Source organism: Poromitra crassiceps (assembly GCF_964638095.1).
Source record: "Poromitra crassiceps genome assembly, chromosome: 12".
Taxonomy (NCBI): Eukaryota; Metazoa; Chordata; class Actinopteri; order Beryciformes; family Melamphaidae; genus Poromitra; species Poromitra crassiceps.
Genome location: NC_139632.1, coordinates 34,719,041 through 34,736,540, shown reverse-complemented (window position 1 = coordinate 34,736,540; position 17,500 = coordinate 34,719,041). Strand labels below are relative to the sequence as shown.

The 17,500-nt window shown below is 44.6% G+C and overlaps 1 protein-coding gene across 1 annotated transcript in view; it reads right to left on the bottom strand.

Moving 5' to 3' along the window:
• Positions 1–17,013, bottom strand: part of palm1a (paralemmin 1a) — a gene marked incomplete at its 3' end in the record, with an annotated part of 29,205 nt that extends 12,192 nt beyond the window's left edge. The window contains exons 1-3 of the mRNA XM_083647360.1: positions 16,939–17,013; positions 4,598–4,643; positions 2,145–2,225 (exon numbers count right to left, since the gene is read on the bottom strand). Coding sequence (XP_083503486.1) covers positions 2,145–2,225; positions 4,598–4,643; positions 16,939–16,943 — 132 coding nt within the window. The 5' untranslated portion in view covers positions 16,944–17,013. The remainder of the gene's footprint in view (positions 1–2,144; positions 2,226–4,597; positions 4,644–16,938) is intronic.
• Positions 17,014–17,500: the final 487 nt, after the last annotated feature.

The following is a 17,500-nucleotide window of genomic DNA, read 5'->3' as shown; positions in this document are numbered from 1 at the left end:
ACCAAGCCCCCAGGAATAGCGCTGGGCTGTGAAGCCATTTGAACATGGTGGAGGAGCTCTGTATTGCAAGTCACGTGATGCCATGCAGCCCAGAAAGGAAAATTCCCATCCACTTGCATGGGGACCCCGGCAGCTGTTAAACCCAGGGGAATTTTTCCGGGTGTCACTCAAAGTATAAAACGACTCTTTTAATTATCAACAAATTTTTTATGGGGCATTTTTTCTTCAGAAGCCACTAAAGCCCTTTTCCCACATGCGCTTTGTACCGCAAAATGACCGGAACGTGGTCTAATGCCTGCATGTGAGAAAGTCGTTGTGCCGGTATAAGCGAGACCCCGTCATCGCGGAGATTTCACCAGTTTGGAGCCAGTCAGAAGAGCGGTATGCGCTATAGCGGACTCAAGTGTAGAACGGGTCCAGTCATTTCCCGCGACACTCTCATGGGCGAGGTGTACACACGTTGCTTAATGTTCCAGCGGGCATAATCTAATCATTCGCGCACATTAAAGCAAACTGGCAAAATGATCTTGTGATAATAAGAGCAGTAGCCTATGTCAGCTTCATGTGTGGGTGTGCTGATTTTCCCCTCTCTCCTGCCTGCTCGTCCTCCTCCTTCAGTGACAGCCCGACAGGGACACAGACGAAGCAAATGCACGAAGCGAAATGTGGAAGTATTTTGCTTACGTTGCCGACAGCGAAGGCAAGCCCGGACACATCAAACGAAGCCAGTCTGTAAAAAGTGCTTCAACGTGACGCAGGTGAACGGATAAACAAGCAAACTTATTTCACCATCAAGAGTTTTGCCGCCACGTCACTCCCCACCCGCTCTGCAGTGCCGCCCCGCCCCCCCACATACAGGCAAATTCGCTGCTAGATTCCCATATGCGCGAGCCGAAGTGTGAAGGGAAATGTCCGATATTGACTTACAGGTAATTTTCCGGTATGCATGTGGGAAAACGGCTTAAGAGCCGTATACGGGTGTATTTTCTTCTTTTAATACATCCATGGGTGGGAGGGGTGGGAGACGTCATGGAATACGTCATGGCACACATGCGTACTTCGCCTTAGGCCGCATGATCAGGAAGTAAAACCAGGAAGAAAACCCCCCCATGATGACTTCATGCGCCAGTGAGCAGCCTCCGTCCAAATGCATGGGTGGGCGTGGCTCGTCCCCTATCCAGTTCTTTTAATACTTCCATGCCTGTAACAGACCTGTAACAGACCTGTAACAGACCGCACCCATTGTGCTTCTTATCGCACCTTTAAAAATACTCTGACATTTTGAACAGTTATTCCTGACGCCGCAGCCAGAATGTGTGACATCATCACCGCCATTCCTCACTGGAAGCTATTAATACACAGCAGTTGTTCAGTGTGTGTGTGTGTGTGTGTGTGTGTGGGTCCACTGAACAACTGCTGTGTATTAATCCACTCCAACCCTAACTCAGGCTGCATATGACCGCCTGCTGAAGACAGAGAGAGAGACAGAGAGAGAGAGAGAGAGACAGACAGAGAGACTGAGATAGAGAGAGAGAGACAGCGAGACAGAGAGACTGAGACAGAGAGAGAGAGATATTAATGAATGGCAATACGAGCTTGTAACTTGTCATGCCAATAAAGCTCATTGGAATTTGAATTGAAGTTGAATTTATCCTCGAAGCAGAGGTGTTGGCTGTTGTTGGGCCTTACTGCCGCAGAAAAGGTAGCTCAGAGATGGAAGGCTCCTCATACTCTGCCTTTTGAGCAATAGACATCTTCAGCTGTGGACCTGGCTGTCATGATGGACGTCACCATGATAGCTAAGTTACATGTGTCTCTTCTTTGCTTTTTGGTGGGGACTGCTCGCTTGTTGATTCTGCCCGTGTCGATCGATAGAATCTGTTCAAAATGGCTTCTGCGATGCTTGAGTTGTGTACGTGCTGAAGGGTACATATAGCACTGTGAACTGTTATCTGTGTGGATTTGTGGGTGGGAGGTCCTGCGGGGAGGAGGGGTTCTGTTTGTGTATGTGTATGTATAGTTTTTTTTTGTAGATGTTTGTTGTTTTTGTGCTTTTATTTCTTTGTTATGTTGAAAAATCTAAATCAATAAACAATTGATCAAAAAAAGCTTTCGATACCAAATGACATCGCGTGACCTCTGACCTTGAGGTGCTGCAGAGATCTCCTGTCGTCCTCCAAATGTCTCTTCTTGTTCTCGATCTCCGTCTGCCACTTCCTCTTATCCTGCAGGGCATGATGGGAAACAGGAAGTCACGCACATTTCAGTCACGCACCAATATAGCTTTAGCCTCTTATGTACTCATTCTCATTCCCAACTGGCGTCTGTGTGATCACAGCCAGACACTCAGACTGCATTGTTTACAGCTTATGACGAGAGAGCTGTGACCTGACCTAATCTGTGTGTGTGTGTGTGTGTGTGTGTGTGTGTGTGTGTGTGTGTGTGTGTGTGTGTGTGTGTGTGCGCGTGTGCGTGTGCGTGTGCGTGTGTGTGTGTGTGTGTGTGTGTAGATCAATACTGTAGGTGCATTTGTGAATCCATTACATCGGTTACCAACATCACTGCAATCAAATCAGCTAAGAGCATAATGCAGGGACGAGAGACAGAGAGAGAGACAGAGGAGAGAGAGAGGAGAGAGACAGACACAGAGAGAGGGAAGAGAGACAGGAGAGAGAGACAGACACAGAGAGAGGGAAGAGAGACAGGAGAGAGAGACAGACACAGAGAGAGGGAAGAGAGACAGGAGAGAGAGACAGACACAGAGAGAGGGAAGAGAGACAGGAGAGAGAGACAGACACAGAGAGGGAAGAGAGACAGGAGAGAGAGACAGACACAGAGAGAGGGAAGAGAGACAGGAGAGAGACAGACACAGAGAGAGGGAAGAGAGACAGGAGACAGAGACAGACACAAAGAGAGGGAAGAGAGACAGGAGAGAGACAGACACAAAGAGAGGGAAGAGAGACAGGAGAGAGACAGACACAGAGAGAGGGAAGAGAGACAGACACAGAGAGAGGGGAGAGAGACAGGAGAGAGACAGACACAGAGAGAGGGAAGAGAGACAGGAGAGAGACAGACACAGAGAGAGGGAAGAGAGACAGAAGAGAGACAGACACAGAGAGAGGGAAGAGAGACAGGAGAGAGACAGACACAGAGAGAGGGAAGAGAGACAGGAGAGAGACAGACACAGAGAAAGGGAAGAGAGACAGGAGAGAGACAGACAAAGAGAGAGGGAAGAGAGACAGGAGAGAGACAGACACAGAGAGAGGGAAGAGAGACAGGAGAGAGACAGACACAGAGAGAGGGAAGAGAGACAGGAGAGAGACAAATACAGAGAGAGGGAAGAGAGACAGGAGAGAGACAGACACAGAGAGAGGGAAGAGAGACAGGAGAGAGAGACAGACACAGAGAGAGGGAAGAGAGACAGGAGAGAGACAGACACAGAGAAAGGGAAGAGAGACAGGAGAGAGACAGACAAAGAGAGAGGGAAGAGAGACAGGAGAGAGACAGACACAGAGAGAGGGAAGAGAGACAGGAGAGAGACAGACACAAAGAGAGGGAAGAGAGACAGGAGAGAGACAGACACAGAGAGAGGGAAGAGAGACAGGAGAGAGACAGACACAGAGAGAGGGAAGAGAGACAGGAGAGAGGGAAGAGAGACAGGAGAGAGACAAACAGACAGACAGACAGACAGACAGACAGACAGACAGACAGACAGACAGACAGACAGACAGACAGACAGAGAGAGGGAAGGAAGGCAGGAGAGAGTCTATGTTGCTGCCTGCCATAGACTGAGGGACAGTGAGTGACAGTCACCTGTAGGACTGTGCAATAAAATCGATACGGCAATATATCGTGATATTTTTTTCCGCAATACTGTATCGATATTTCAGAAAAATATCATGATATATCGCCATATCGATTTTTTTGCACAGCCATGTGTTCACTTCAGTGACACAATAAAAATACTTTTTATTTCAGTGCGTTCAGTAACACACTCAACACTCAAATTGAAAGTAAATTATGTAGAGTATTGCAATATATCGCAATATGTTTTGTATCGTAATGTATCGTGATACAATTGTGACCCATGTATCGTGATACGTATCGTATCGTGAGGTCCTTGCCAATACCCAGCCCTAGTCACCTGACACACGTTGCTGTTACAGTACAGTATATTATTATATATTATATTATTATATAGTTTGTTTCTTTAATGTTCTTTGTTGTTGCAGATCATTCGTTTTGTCTTGTAGTTTGTTTCTTTGCATTTCAACATTTATTCTTTAATGTTGCTGCTATGTCTGACAACCGATCATTTGCTTGTCTTGTCTTGTACTGGTGTATGGTTGTATCTGTGCATTGTGTGGTTTTAGCATCTTGCCTCCATTCATTCATATTGCGATTCCGATATGAGAATATGCTGTGTAGACCGGGCCGTCTCTGTAGCCACAATGCTTCATTTAATGCTCCGCTGTCCCACATGTGGACTTCCTCCTTGCACCTGTCATTTGGATAATATGACACTCGGCCATAATGACCATTTCAATATTGGTTGGATTAATTGTGCAGCTTGAGGCACAGTTTTAGTTTTACTCACCGCAATGTTCTGCATCCTCTCCTGCTGGGACACTCCTTCAACCACCCTGAGAGAGAGAGAGAGAGAGAGAGATAGAGAGAGAGAGAGAGAGAGAGAGAGAGAGAGATAGAGAGAGAGGGGGGGGGAGAGAGAGAGAGAGAGAGAGAGAGAGAGGGAGAGAGAGAGAGAGAGAGAGAGGGGGGGGAGAGAGAGAGAGAGAGAGAGAGAGAGAGAGAGAGAGATATTAACCATGGACAGACTGACAAAGATGGCTACCCACAGAGCGTCCAAACTGTCACTCAGTCAGGAGACTTTGAAAGTGAAGAGAATTTCCCTCATATCCTGCAAAAAATATGAGCACTGTAGCTCTACAGCATGTCAACCCTTGCAAAGATTGAGCAGAGCTCCTTGGCCCATGGAGAATTGTGTGATTTACTCCACAAAAATACTTTTTTATTGATTATATTCTCAGCCATTTTGATTAGATGATTCCACAGTTGGACCATTTCACATTATGGCTGAACAGACCCTGGTATCCAAGCGTATATTTCCCTGGATAGCCAAAGTGAACGTCACTTCCTGCTTCAGCACTGTACCAGAGATTTTCATCCGCCATTTATTTTCCCATAGACATTTCGTAAAATGCTTATAAAAATAGTTTTACTTGTTCAAACCAAACGGTACAGATATATTAAGAACCTGAGAGATCGCATAACATTTCACTGGGACCAAAACTTTTTTTAAGTTTTTGTCCAAGTAAAATGTTCTATGGTCTCCGTTTGGTTTGAACCAGTAAAACTAATTTTATAAGCATTTTACGAAATGTCTATGGGAAAATAAATGGCAGATGAAAATCTCTGGTACAGTGCTGAAGCAGGAAGTGACGTTCACTTTGCCTCTCTATGGTGTCTATCGTTTTTGATTGTTTTAAAGCCCACACCCCTGCTGCAGCACAGTTCAATAAGGGGGGGGACAAATGCATCATACAGTTGAGTATATGTAGAGGAAATTACATTAAATGTGAAATGTCTATGGAAAATACAATGGTCGATGAAATCCCTTGGTTCCTATGCTTAACCCAGAAGTGGGCATGGATTTGTCTCTCGATTGTTTCCACCCAGTTTTAGCAACAAAAGCGGGGAGACAGTCGTCAGTCTGTAGTTGAGTGAAGCGTTTGGAGACTGAGGTCTGAGTATAGGAAGAGAGCAGCCCACAGGATGTTGACGGACAGACATCCTGCCGTGTGTCACCAGAGGTCAGAGGTCACCGACCCTCTTCCTGTGAACACCGCCACACAACAGACGGACAGAGCAGCACAACAGACCTGGGGTCTCATTGATCAAACTGTGCGTAGGATCCCTACTAAGGATGAAATAAAAGAACGACTAACCTATCAAGTGACTGTGTGACACCTGCATGCAATGTCCCTGTTCAACTGATAAGCAGGCTCATATGGCACAAACTGATTTCACCAAGTAACAGTTGTTCCTGGACCAACATTTCTTCCTAGTGTGGGCCGGGAAAAGCCCGCCCCCGAACTCATTTGATTGGCCGCCACAATTGCTTCTTCCTGAAAACGTGCGACAAGTAAAAAAGATGGGGTTACGATTATGGTTAGGGTTTTCTTATCTGACGACGACCATAACCAGACCATAACCAAACCCTAACCCTAACCACATTGTTGTACTTGACTACACCTAATGTCTAAACCTAATTTTTTATAAAAATATGTGTGGCTCGACCGGGAGTCGAACCCCCATTCTCAGATTGGAAGGCACACACCTTCCAAAGGGCCGAGCTTTGCTGACAGCTGCACTTTTTTCACACAATCACACCCTAACCCTAATCTTAAGCTCATTTTTTTCCTTTCGTTTTAAGGAAGAAGCAATTGCTGCGACCAATCAAACGAGTTCGGGGGCGGGGTTTGCCCGGCTAGGAAGAAATGTTGGTCCAGGAACAACTGTTACTTGGTGAAATCAGATCGGTATGTGGTCATTGACATTGACCATTTATGGTTGGATTGGGGCGGCTCCACATGAGGAATGTCCCAGGTAAACTGTGATTGATAACAGCCCGGTAATTGCCTGCAGCAGGTGTTTTCTCCCAAAATGTGCTTAAGCAAGGGCAGAAATTCAAATGTAAAATGTGAACATTTTCTGGCTTCTTTAGTCTTCTATGACAGTAAACTGATTATCTTTGGGTTGTGGACTGTTGCTCAGGACAAAAGATATATGATGATGTCATCTTGGCCTTTGGGGTATGTATGTACTGTCTTTCAGTTCAATTCAGTCTGCCTCATCAATATTAGCTGAACAGAATTGCTTGTTACATCTTCTTGAATTAAACTATCAATTATTACAAATATGACCTACAACTGCATACAAACATCGATGAGACCACTGTAGCATCGATTGTACATGCCGTGTCACACAGCTGTGTCGAGGATACTGGAGATCATTGTCCTGTCTAACTGGGACTGGTAAATTGATGTAAATTCCCTGCACATTAATGCCTATTTAAATTAGCCTGTAAATTTCATGTACATTCAATGTAAACTCTTATCTAACTCCGACTGTAAATTCATGTAAATCCACTGCCTATTTAACGTATATTTAACTCAGTCTGTAAATCTCATGTAAATCCAACGTAAATTCATATTTATCATCCACAGAACACTTCACCACTCATGTACATATTGTATATATTGACTCGATTTGATTTGATTTGATTGCACTTGCAACCTTGCGATTGCCGTTAGTTATCTTCCTACTTCTTATCCCTGTATATTGATGTAACCGCTACGCTGCATACAGACACTAAGACAAATTCCTCGTATGTAACTTGCATACTGTGGCAATAAAAGTGATTCTGATTCTGATTCTGATTTGAAAAGTGTTTCTTATCTCATGACTTGATTTAATCATTGAAATAATCGGTAGAATACTCGATGACTAAAAGAATGGATAGCTGCAGGACTAAAGGTGTTGGTGGTGAAAGAAACGGTGCTGAGGTAAACAGTGTTGGCTGCTTTTGTTTCTGCAAAGCTGTAATTCAAAGGCTCCTGCACAAAGCATGCCATCCGTTTCTATGGAGAGCGTTTCTATGGAGACCGGCCCGGCTCACAGAGAATCTGGGAAAGAGGCGCCGCTCGACCTGGGAAAACATCCCCACATGGGATCTGTCTGAAACACACGGCACAACTCTGCTGCTGAGATGACAGACAGATAGACAGTAGGGGTGTCAAAAATAATCGATTATAAGATGCATCGCGATGCGGACGTGCACGATTCTGCATCGATTCACAAATGTCAAAAAACGATTATTTAAAAAAAATAAAAAATAAAAATAATAATTTAATAATCAAGTAAAATATAATGGAAGTACATGCAGTTGTTTATTTTAATTATGGATCATAATACAATGCAATTCCAAATGCACTTTTATTTTAAAAGTAGCCACACAGTGAGAAAAAAGAAAGTGAGAAAAAATAAATCATGTATTGCGGAAAAAAGTGATGCATCGATTTAAGATGGATCGAGATGCATCGAGATGCATCGATAATCGTAATTGAATCGAATCGTAGGCCTCTGAATCGTAATCGAATCGAATCGTGAGGCCAGTGAAGATTCACAGCCCTAATAGACAGACAGACAGACAGACAGACAGACAGACAGACAGACAGCCAGCCATTCAGATTAAGGTGACCAGGTTTAGAAAATCGAGGACATTTCCAGCTCTGCAGTCAATATATAATTAAAATATGCAATGTTATTATCTATGAAATAAAAAAGGGGGACAATCCCGGCTTCATGTATTTTGACCATGGTAGTGTTATAAACTATGGTGCAGGCCGACTGATAGCCATCCAAAATACCACATTAAGACACAAAGACCTTGACGAACACCATAGAAAATTCATGCTGTGATTTCATATCAAAGACCTTTGACATTTGGAGATGGCACTAAATAAGTAACATCTGTGGCATGATATTGTTGGGACCAATGGATGCCATAGTTCTCTACTTAGTACTCTACTCTAGTTTCATAGGAACACTCCGCCCATTTTCAACCAGCTTTGTATCATTAGAACATCAGTAGTATATCAGAAAACTGTAAACGGTTTTGAAGTCTGTCATTTAATTTGACAGTTATTGAGTGTTAAAGTGTGGACCAGTGACATCACTGGTCCACACTAACTCAAATGAATAACTCATTAACTCAAATCAACTCTCAATAACTGTCAAACTAGATGAATGATGAATAGTTTGACAGTTATTGAGAGTACTTTATTCATCCCCAAAGCGGAATTCCAGTGTTTCAGCAGCAAGATTGCAGATTCAAGATGCAAGATTCACTTGAATAGCCACATTAAGTAATCAGATTACAAACAAGGAGTTTGACTTAGTGGACGAGAAACTTTTGTCCACTGCAACCTATGGCTAATTATGAAGTCCAAAGATGACAAAACTGCAAAAACTGTCAAACTAATTAAACCCTACTCCTCCCACATTTGTTCTTCAAACGATATCAAACTTCAGCATCTGCATCGTCGTTAGACTGTCCTACACAAAAGTATCAAACAGATTTTTTGATTGATCAAAAATTTAGCCCACAGTGCATCAAAATGTTCTACTGTAAACGGTATTGTAAACGGCTACTGCAAATTCTTGCTAAATAAAGCTCCAAACTTCACGAAAAGAATTGACAAGATTCCCCTGTCACAGTAGTTGAAGTGTGCAAAATCTCAGAATTTTATCTCAAAAACTGAATATTTGACAGTATTTTGAATTCTGCCCTCATGTATATAGTCTAAAGAACATTGATGCCTTCGACACTGGGGAAAGGGACATGCCCTCGCCATCCTGGGAAAACACACATACACACACACTTATGATGATGTCATAAGCAATGTCATCAGTGATATCACTTGGGCAATTGTGCATTGTGATATCACTGATGATGTCATCAGTGATGTCGGCATCAGTGCCCGGCCACGACCCATTGCTGCGCAGCAGCTATAATTAGTTTCATTGCGTTTCTGTGGTTAATGTACCAGTTCATTAAACGAGCAAAATATCCATTTCCAACGAGGTAACGTTAAGATTAACGTTAGCTTTGGCTATGTCTAGGTAACGTTAAGATTAACGTTAGCTTTGGCTATGTCTAGGCATCTGTTCATCACAATACTTTTTTCTTCTTCATTAGGCATCCAATAATTCCATAAAGTTATCTAGTTAAGCTATGCATATAGCCTGTCATGTTAATTTGACATCAAACAGCCTTTTTAAGTATCCTGAATTGCACGCCTGTATAAAATCTACGTATCCACTTGTAACCTCTTTGTCAAATTGCTTGTAAGCTATTTGAAAATAGTAGCCTGTAAAGGCTGAGACATGGTGGAGCGAGGCACCGTGAGGCAGACCTCCGCAGATCACGCGCGCACTCCATGCTGGGACCGAGGCTTTCACGGTCAGAGAGCGCTGATGAGTGCTGCTCAGAGCACCGCTGTTTACATTGTACAGTGATTACTGCGGTTTCACTCAAACGACCGGATCAGCACATGAATTCTGAACTCTGACTGCGGTGTCAGAGAAGAGAACGTTGTCCAGGCTGCGCTCCATCATGAGCAATGACTCGCACCCACTCCACGGCGTGCTAGTCAAACACAGGAGTACGTACGTTCAGTGAGAGACTGATTCCACCTAGATGCAATACGGAGAGGCACAGGAAATCATTCCTGCCTGTGGCCATTGGTCTATTTAATGCCTCTCTTAAAAGAGCACCTCGGAGACGCTCAGTCTCCCTGAGACTGAGCCAGCCGATAGGTTAACTGTGCCTGGCTGAGCCACGTGTAACGTATAGGGCAAGCCGACTTAATATAAGTCCAGGGTGCAATAATGATAATTGGCACGGAATGTATACTTACTCTACGTATTTTGCTTCTTAGACATATTCTACTTATTTTTGCTTCTATCGCATTTACTACTGTTATTCTATGCTATGTTGTGTTCCTATTCTGCTTATTCTGCTTATTTTGCTTAATATCGCATTTACTACTGTTTATTTTATTTTATTTTATGCTATGTGTGTTCTGTGAGCGAGCTACTGTAACTTCTGATTCTGATTCTGATTCTGAATAGAATCACCAAACCTCTTTTTACTGAAGACGTTTCAATTCTCAGCCCTGATAGCCTACTTTGTGCTGATCTATCTCTCAACACAGGACATTTACTTGAAATGAACAGTTACAAATCAAAGTTTTACCACATGGGTCAAGAAATGTGGTCAAAACTTACTTCTTCGTTTCATTTCTCTCCGTCTCTCCTGCAAAGCGTGCTTCTAGCAAAATCTTCAGGTACATCGCAATTGCTCGAGTGACCATCACTGATCACATCATGGAGTGCGTGAGTGACATCACTCAGCGCACAATTTCTCAACTTCGCATGTCATAATAGACATTGTGACATCATCGAACAGGCCAGCATGGTAGCTCAGTGGTTAGCACTGTTACCTCACCCCGGTCCGTCCCAGGTCCTTTCTGTGTGGAGTTTGCATGTTCTCCCTGTGTTCATGTGGGTTTTCTCCGGGTGCTCCGGTTTCCTCCCACCATCAATGACATGTATGTTAGGGTTAAGACTCCTGTCAGTGCCCCTGACCAAGGCAATGGCAAAAGAACTGGAGTTGGTCCCCGGGCGCTGCACTGCAGCTGCCCACTGCTCCTAGTTCTAGGAAGGTTCCTAGTAGAGGATGGGTCAAATGCAGAGGATGAATTTCCCCATGGGGATAAATAAAGGATAACTTAACTTAACTAACTATCATCAGTGACATCACAATTGCTCGAGTGACCATCACTGATGATGACATCATCCAATGTGGGACAGAAATTGAAACAGAGAAACAGACGGACAGAACCCAGTGACTATAGAAGATATATACACACACATACAGAGAGAGTTTACAACCAGCCAATTGTTTTATTCCTTATTTTGTAACAGGGAAAAGAGCTCAGAGACAATATTACATTTATTTTGCTAGCATGAAGTCCCACAACTTTATTGGTCTCTGTAAACAAAAATGGAGTTGTAGACCATTACTGCCACCTATTGGTCATCACATGAGTGATTAACTACATATCATGACAATAATGACATATTGAAATTACATTTTCGATCTCTTTGCCTACAGGAGCCTATGGGTGTGTCTCCGCCAGGGCCGCAGGAAGTGTGGGTGCTGCAGGTGCTGCACCCCCAAATAAGATATTCCTCTAAATATGGCTAAAAAACATCCAAACGTCCAAAAAACATTTTTTTTAAATCGGCGACACCCACTGCAGCACCCCCTGCTTAAAATGACTTCCAGCGGCCCTGTCCGTACGAAATCTTGGTGGCCACACATCTCCAGCACTTGACCTGACCACAAATGGATGCTTAACTTCAAGATGCGAAGAGCCACTTTCACACATTTGTGCGCTGCCCTGCGGTTGACCCGGGACACGACCAGATACAGAAAGCCAGTGCCTGTCGATGTTCGAGTGGCAATCTGTATCTGTGGAGACTTAGCACCAAATATGTTGCCAAAATCAAAACCAAGGACCTTGCACAGTATTTACATTAAACAATCACCCTGAGATACCTACAGTACAAGGAGAAGTGCCCATTACAAAAAATTTAAACTGGTCTTGCAAGTACAAAAATAAATACAATGTTTTTTTATAATTAACTGTTTCAACATTTTCCTCTGAAAATGAAGTACAAAAGTGTTTAGAAAAAAAGTATTCCATCTTTATTTACAATCTAACAGACTTTCTAACCAGGAAATGTACCTGGGTAGGTTCTCTACACAGCTGAGTAATTCCTCACTCTGTTGCAGTCAAACATTTTAGAACAATAGGTAAGTATGAATCTGAACAACACCTTAATTAATATATTCTACAGGTTGAAGAATTCATGAGCTGTGTTGTTAACACTGTGCAAAATAGAGGAGACCAATGGACTGTTCTGACGTCTCACTGGGTTGGATGTCCTGCTGTGGCTGGCCTGTGGGCTGTGGAGCACAGGGTGGTGGAGGGTAGAGCAGGTGCTGCTGCGGAGAGCCTCGCATCATCGGTGGTGGTGGTCCAGGTGGATACTGTTGTGGTCCAGGTGGGTACTGCTGTGGTCCAGGTGGCTACTGCTGTGGTCCAGGTGGCTACTGCTATGGTGGCGCTGACATCATCGGTGGTGGTCCAGGTGGAGGATTGAGGAATGTAGGAATGTGTCTGCATGAGGAACGTAGCTCAGTAGCTGTAGATGCAAAGCACTAACAACGAACATGAAGAACATTTGTTGGGTTGCCTGTTGTTGAGCCTGCATGACGTTAAATCTGCGGTCCTCAGCCCTCCTGCTGCAGCCTCAGCATGTTCTCTCCAGGGCAGCAGACTCTCTGGCTTGGCGGGTTTCTTCTGCATCATTCATTTTGCTCCAGCTGAATTATCCGTTCAGCCTGGAAATGCTGGAGATCATCACACAGAGTTTTGGTTTCCGCTTCCTGGATCTCAGAGACCCAGGAATGGGCAGTCGGGGTCTTGGATTTTGGCTTGTGCTTCCTGCAGGTGTTTCCTCTGTGTCAGTAGATGGCGCAGTGGAGTCCTGTGTGCTCTCCACTGTTTCAGTATCCGCCCTGTCCGGTGGTTCAGCAGCATCCACGCCTGTTAAATGAATGCAAGTCATTACTGATTGCAATATTGTCAAACGAACATGGTAGCAAGCTAACTAGTAGCCTTGGGTAGTTTAGTTTGCAATAGAATTCCTGGAAGCATAGGTTAATATGCAATGCAATAGCAGAGAAATATTATTGGTGTTATTTTTTAGAACATACTTTTTTGTTTGAGAGTGCAGAAGTGGCTGAACATGAACATGGTTTGCAACATAGTACAACGCTCTTAAATAATTGCAGTATTGCAGCTACTAGGCTATTTTGATCGTAACTGATGAACAGCATAACAAAAGGCAAATGTTACTCACCATTTCCATCATCCGAAGCAACAGAATGTATGGAGTGTTATGAGCAGAAGAGACGGGTGTAGCAGCCTCACTGTGACTGGACTCAACAATATCCACGGCTTCAACAACTGGTTTGGTGCCTAGAATCTTGTCCATCTCGCCGAAGTCGAACCAGGGGAATTTGTCCTTTTCGTCCCCGGAACTTCCACTTTTGGCAAGCTGGTCTGATTAAGAAACGGTACTCTGCCGGTCTCCTAAATGGGCGTGGTCACCTCTCCCCTTGAAGTGTTGTGGTAAGCCTGGTGACGCGGGGTTAGTGCTGACCTAGCAAGCTTATTGAGCTAGAGATCTTAAGTTCCCAAACTCCACACAAACCACACATATAAACACAAAGCTGCCCCTTGTTGGCTCAATAGTTGTAACTAAGATATTCGATTAAAAAAAGACATTTTCAAAACACAGATTTAGCTACTACATCAACAAACTTCACATGTAGCTTTAGCTAATCGCTCCCTGCTAATGTGAGCTCCATTTTGCCCAATTTCTCGAGAGTGTGTTGTTGAGATAGAGACTGGTCTTGAACAAAGTTAATTTTCTCCTGATCTGTCCGTCTGAAAAATTACATTTTAGCGTCAGAATGTTCTGAAAATATGTGGCTTGCGGAGAATGGGTCCAATACTTACTTTGATGAGAATCTGTCATAATCTGCTATGATCATGTTCAGTTCTCCCATTGGCTCCAATAGACTCATGGCCTGCTGCTAGTCTCCTAAGGGGGGTGGGCAGTGGGTGGAAACCTAGGTGGCACAGATACAGGAAGTGACTGGAAGTTGGGTTGTCTCTTTCTATATTAAAGGTCTCTGGCCGGGCCTGGGGCAGGGTGATCGATAGAGGAGAGCAGCTCTCTGTTATTGATCCGTTCTGTCTCCCATATTTTGAACCAATCAGGAGCCGATAAACTGATCATGTGTTAATGAGGATCGACCATCACTTCACGGGCGTTCACAATGAACGCGACATCATACAAAGTCAAAGCAAACATGCCCCGGGTGAATGAAGCATCTGGGGACCTTCAGGGGCCCTTGAGGTTCCAGGATGCTCCCATTAAAGAGAACAGATGTTTCATTTAATTGTGATTCCACTGACTGATAGTACACTCAGGCTGTTCTGCTGCCTCACTGCCCCACCCACCCACAAACAACACACACCGCACTGCCCCGCCCCTCTGGCATTGGACGCAGCATGAATCAACAGCAGCTGAATCTGTTAAGCTCACAGCAGGAAGAGTGGAAACCAGGCCTCACAATAAAGCCTTCACAATAAAGCCTTTCTTAAAGACCGGAAACCAGGCCGTTAGCCTTCATAATACAAGCCTTTCTTAAAGACCGGAAAGCAGGCTGTTAGCCTTCACAATAAAAGCCTTTCTTAAAGACCGGAAACCAGGCTGTCGGCCTTCACAATAAAGCCTTTCTTAAAGACCAGAAACCAGGCCGTGGGCCTTCACAATAAAAGCCTTTCTTAAAGACCGGAAACCAGGTCGTTAGCCTTCACAATAAAAGCCTTTCTTAAAGACCGGAAACAAGGCTGTTAACCTTCATAATAAAAGCCTTTGTTAATGTTGAAAAGAAGAACAAGAAATGCAGAAGAAAAAACACACACCAAATGATTACTCTGTATTATGGTGCCTGATGTTCTTGACAGAGTACCGGTAGGTTACATATTATTTTTCCGGGTTAGATCTCCCAGCCGTCACAGCGCTCAACAGCGCCACTCTGGTCGAAAGCTCGGTACAAAGTTATGTCACCAGCACCGAATTCGGATAAAAAGAGGCATTTATGAGCAGCATCGAGTTTTCAAACCCCTCCCGTCGAGAAGCTATGAACCCTTCTGCTCTAGTAGGTGGCTTGAAATCTTTCTGTGACACTTGTAAATATGTGCGTATCGCTTAGACAGCTTGGGAGGGAGAGTCGCAGGCAAGTCTATGTCTGCATATGGAACTCGTGTAGGGTAGCATAGCATAGCATCTACACGGAAAGAGTCATAACGGGGCTAGGTTAGACCCATACGTAGGGACACTCACGCGTCACGGGAGCAAGTGGGGCAGCACGAGGCCCGGAACTGGGGGCTAACTCGCCATTCAAAACAATGAGCGCAGATGTGAATTTTGTAAATAAACAAGACACGTAGCCTACGTGGTCTGAGCTTCGGTTGTTAGCCCGAATATTAGAAAAGACGCCGATTCATAACACGTCTAAAGTCATGTTATAGCACTCGGACACACTTAGTGACAAGCAGGACAACAGTAAACGGACAGGTTTTTGGATTGAGTTTGGCATCAGTGGGCGTAACCCATAAGAGAGCGAGCCCCGATCCCCCAGTAAAAACAGCGGAAGTCACTCCAGTGTCCCTACGTATGGGTTAATAGACCCCATTGTGGACCCCGAGCTAAGCACTTCCGGTTCCGAATCCGTAACCCGACTAGAATCCGTACCTACACCGCCTGCCAACTCGTCACTTTGTGCTCAAGCAGGCTTTTATTTTGAAAGTGTTTTTTCTCTTCTTTAAGCAGCTGTTGGCTGTCAGGCTGTCAGCTTTACACTGTGCTGTGTGCTGGTATCGATCCATCAGCTCTGCTGGAAAACAGCGCGGATCGATATTAACCCCCCCCCCCCCCCCAAGCCCTCTCTCTCTGACATTATAACCACCTTGCTCACTGATTATCCATAACGGCACCGCCTCTCTGTAGAATAGAGCTTCATTTATTTTATGGTGTGTGACTAACGGACGTCAGCCTGTTTCTGTCTGGAGAATATACACGCGGCCGCTGCGCACCGCCGCAGTGCAGCCACAAAGGAGAGGAGCGACGTTCCACCTAATATGATGATTGGGCGGGCCTATTATGTCCTGTCCTGTCCTCTCTCCTGTCCTGTCCTCCTCTCCTCCTTTCTGCCATAATGTGCCACTGCCATCTCTATCTACAGATAGACTGGCCACTGCAGTCTGCTCATGCCATGTCACATTTCATTGCTACTGCACAACTTGTGTCAAAAACACTGTCTCCTGCAGACCCGGAACGTTACCGAACATTTAGGTAGACTTCCCAAAATATGAAGCCTTGTCCTCGTTTATTGGATTAGCCATTAAATAGCAAATGAATGTGTTTAAAAGTGTATTTCTGCGCATGTCTGTGTTTCACAGCAGAAAGAGGCAGCTGACTCAGCGCCCAGCAGAATCAATGACTTTCAGCGTGATGATGGAGTCATTCAGAAATATCTGTCCAGTCTGTCCAGGTTCATATTCAACAAATTAATTAACTCATTAACTCACTTACTTAATAGTCTGAAACAGTGCAGAGACGATAAACCAAAGCAGCATTACTCACTCCATGTTTCCCGCAGACAGTCAGTCCAGACAGACAGGCAGGCAGGCGGTCTTCTCTCTGGCTCACAGGATGCGGTTTCAGCCGGTTAAAGTCCAGACCAGGAGAGCCCCCCCCCCCCCTCTCCCCGGCCCTGTGCTGCTCACAGACCCGACAGGCAGGCAGTCCGGTTCACATCAGTCCTCTGCCCGCCTAGAGCTCCTCTCTGGATCATCTGATCTGCCTGGAGCCGGTCTCCTCTCTGAATCATCTGAGCTTTTGTTCCGCTCCTCATGGCTCAGACCCGCCCACAGGGGGGAAGAGGAGGGTGATAGCAGGAGGGGAGAAGTTTATTATATTATTAATTATTCGTAAATGTATTAGACATCATCATTAACCCAGCCTAATTATTATAGCCTACATGAACGTAGCATGGGCGTATTTTGCGGGGGAGGGGGGATGGGGTGCAAAAACAAAATGCTCACTGTAAATCAGAATCACTTTATGAAGTATGAAAATACACATACAAGGAATTGGGCTCCGGACATACACAGAACACACAGACATACTACATACAGACATACAC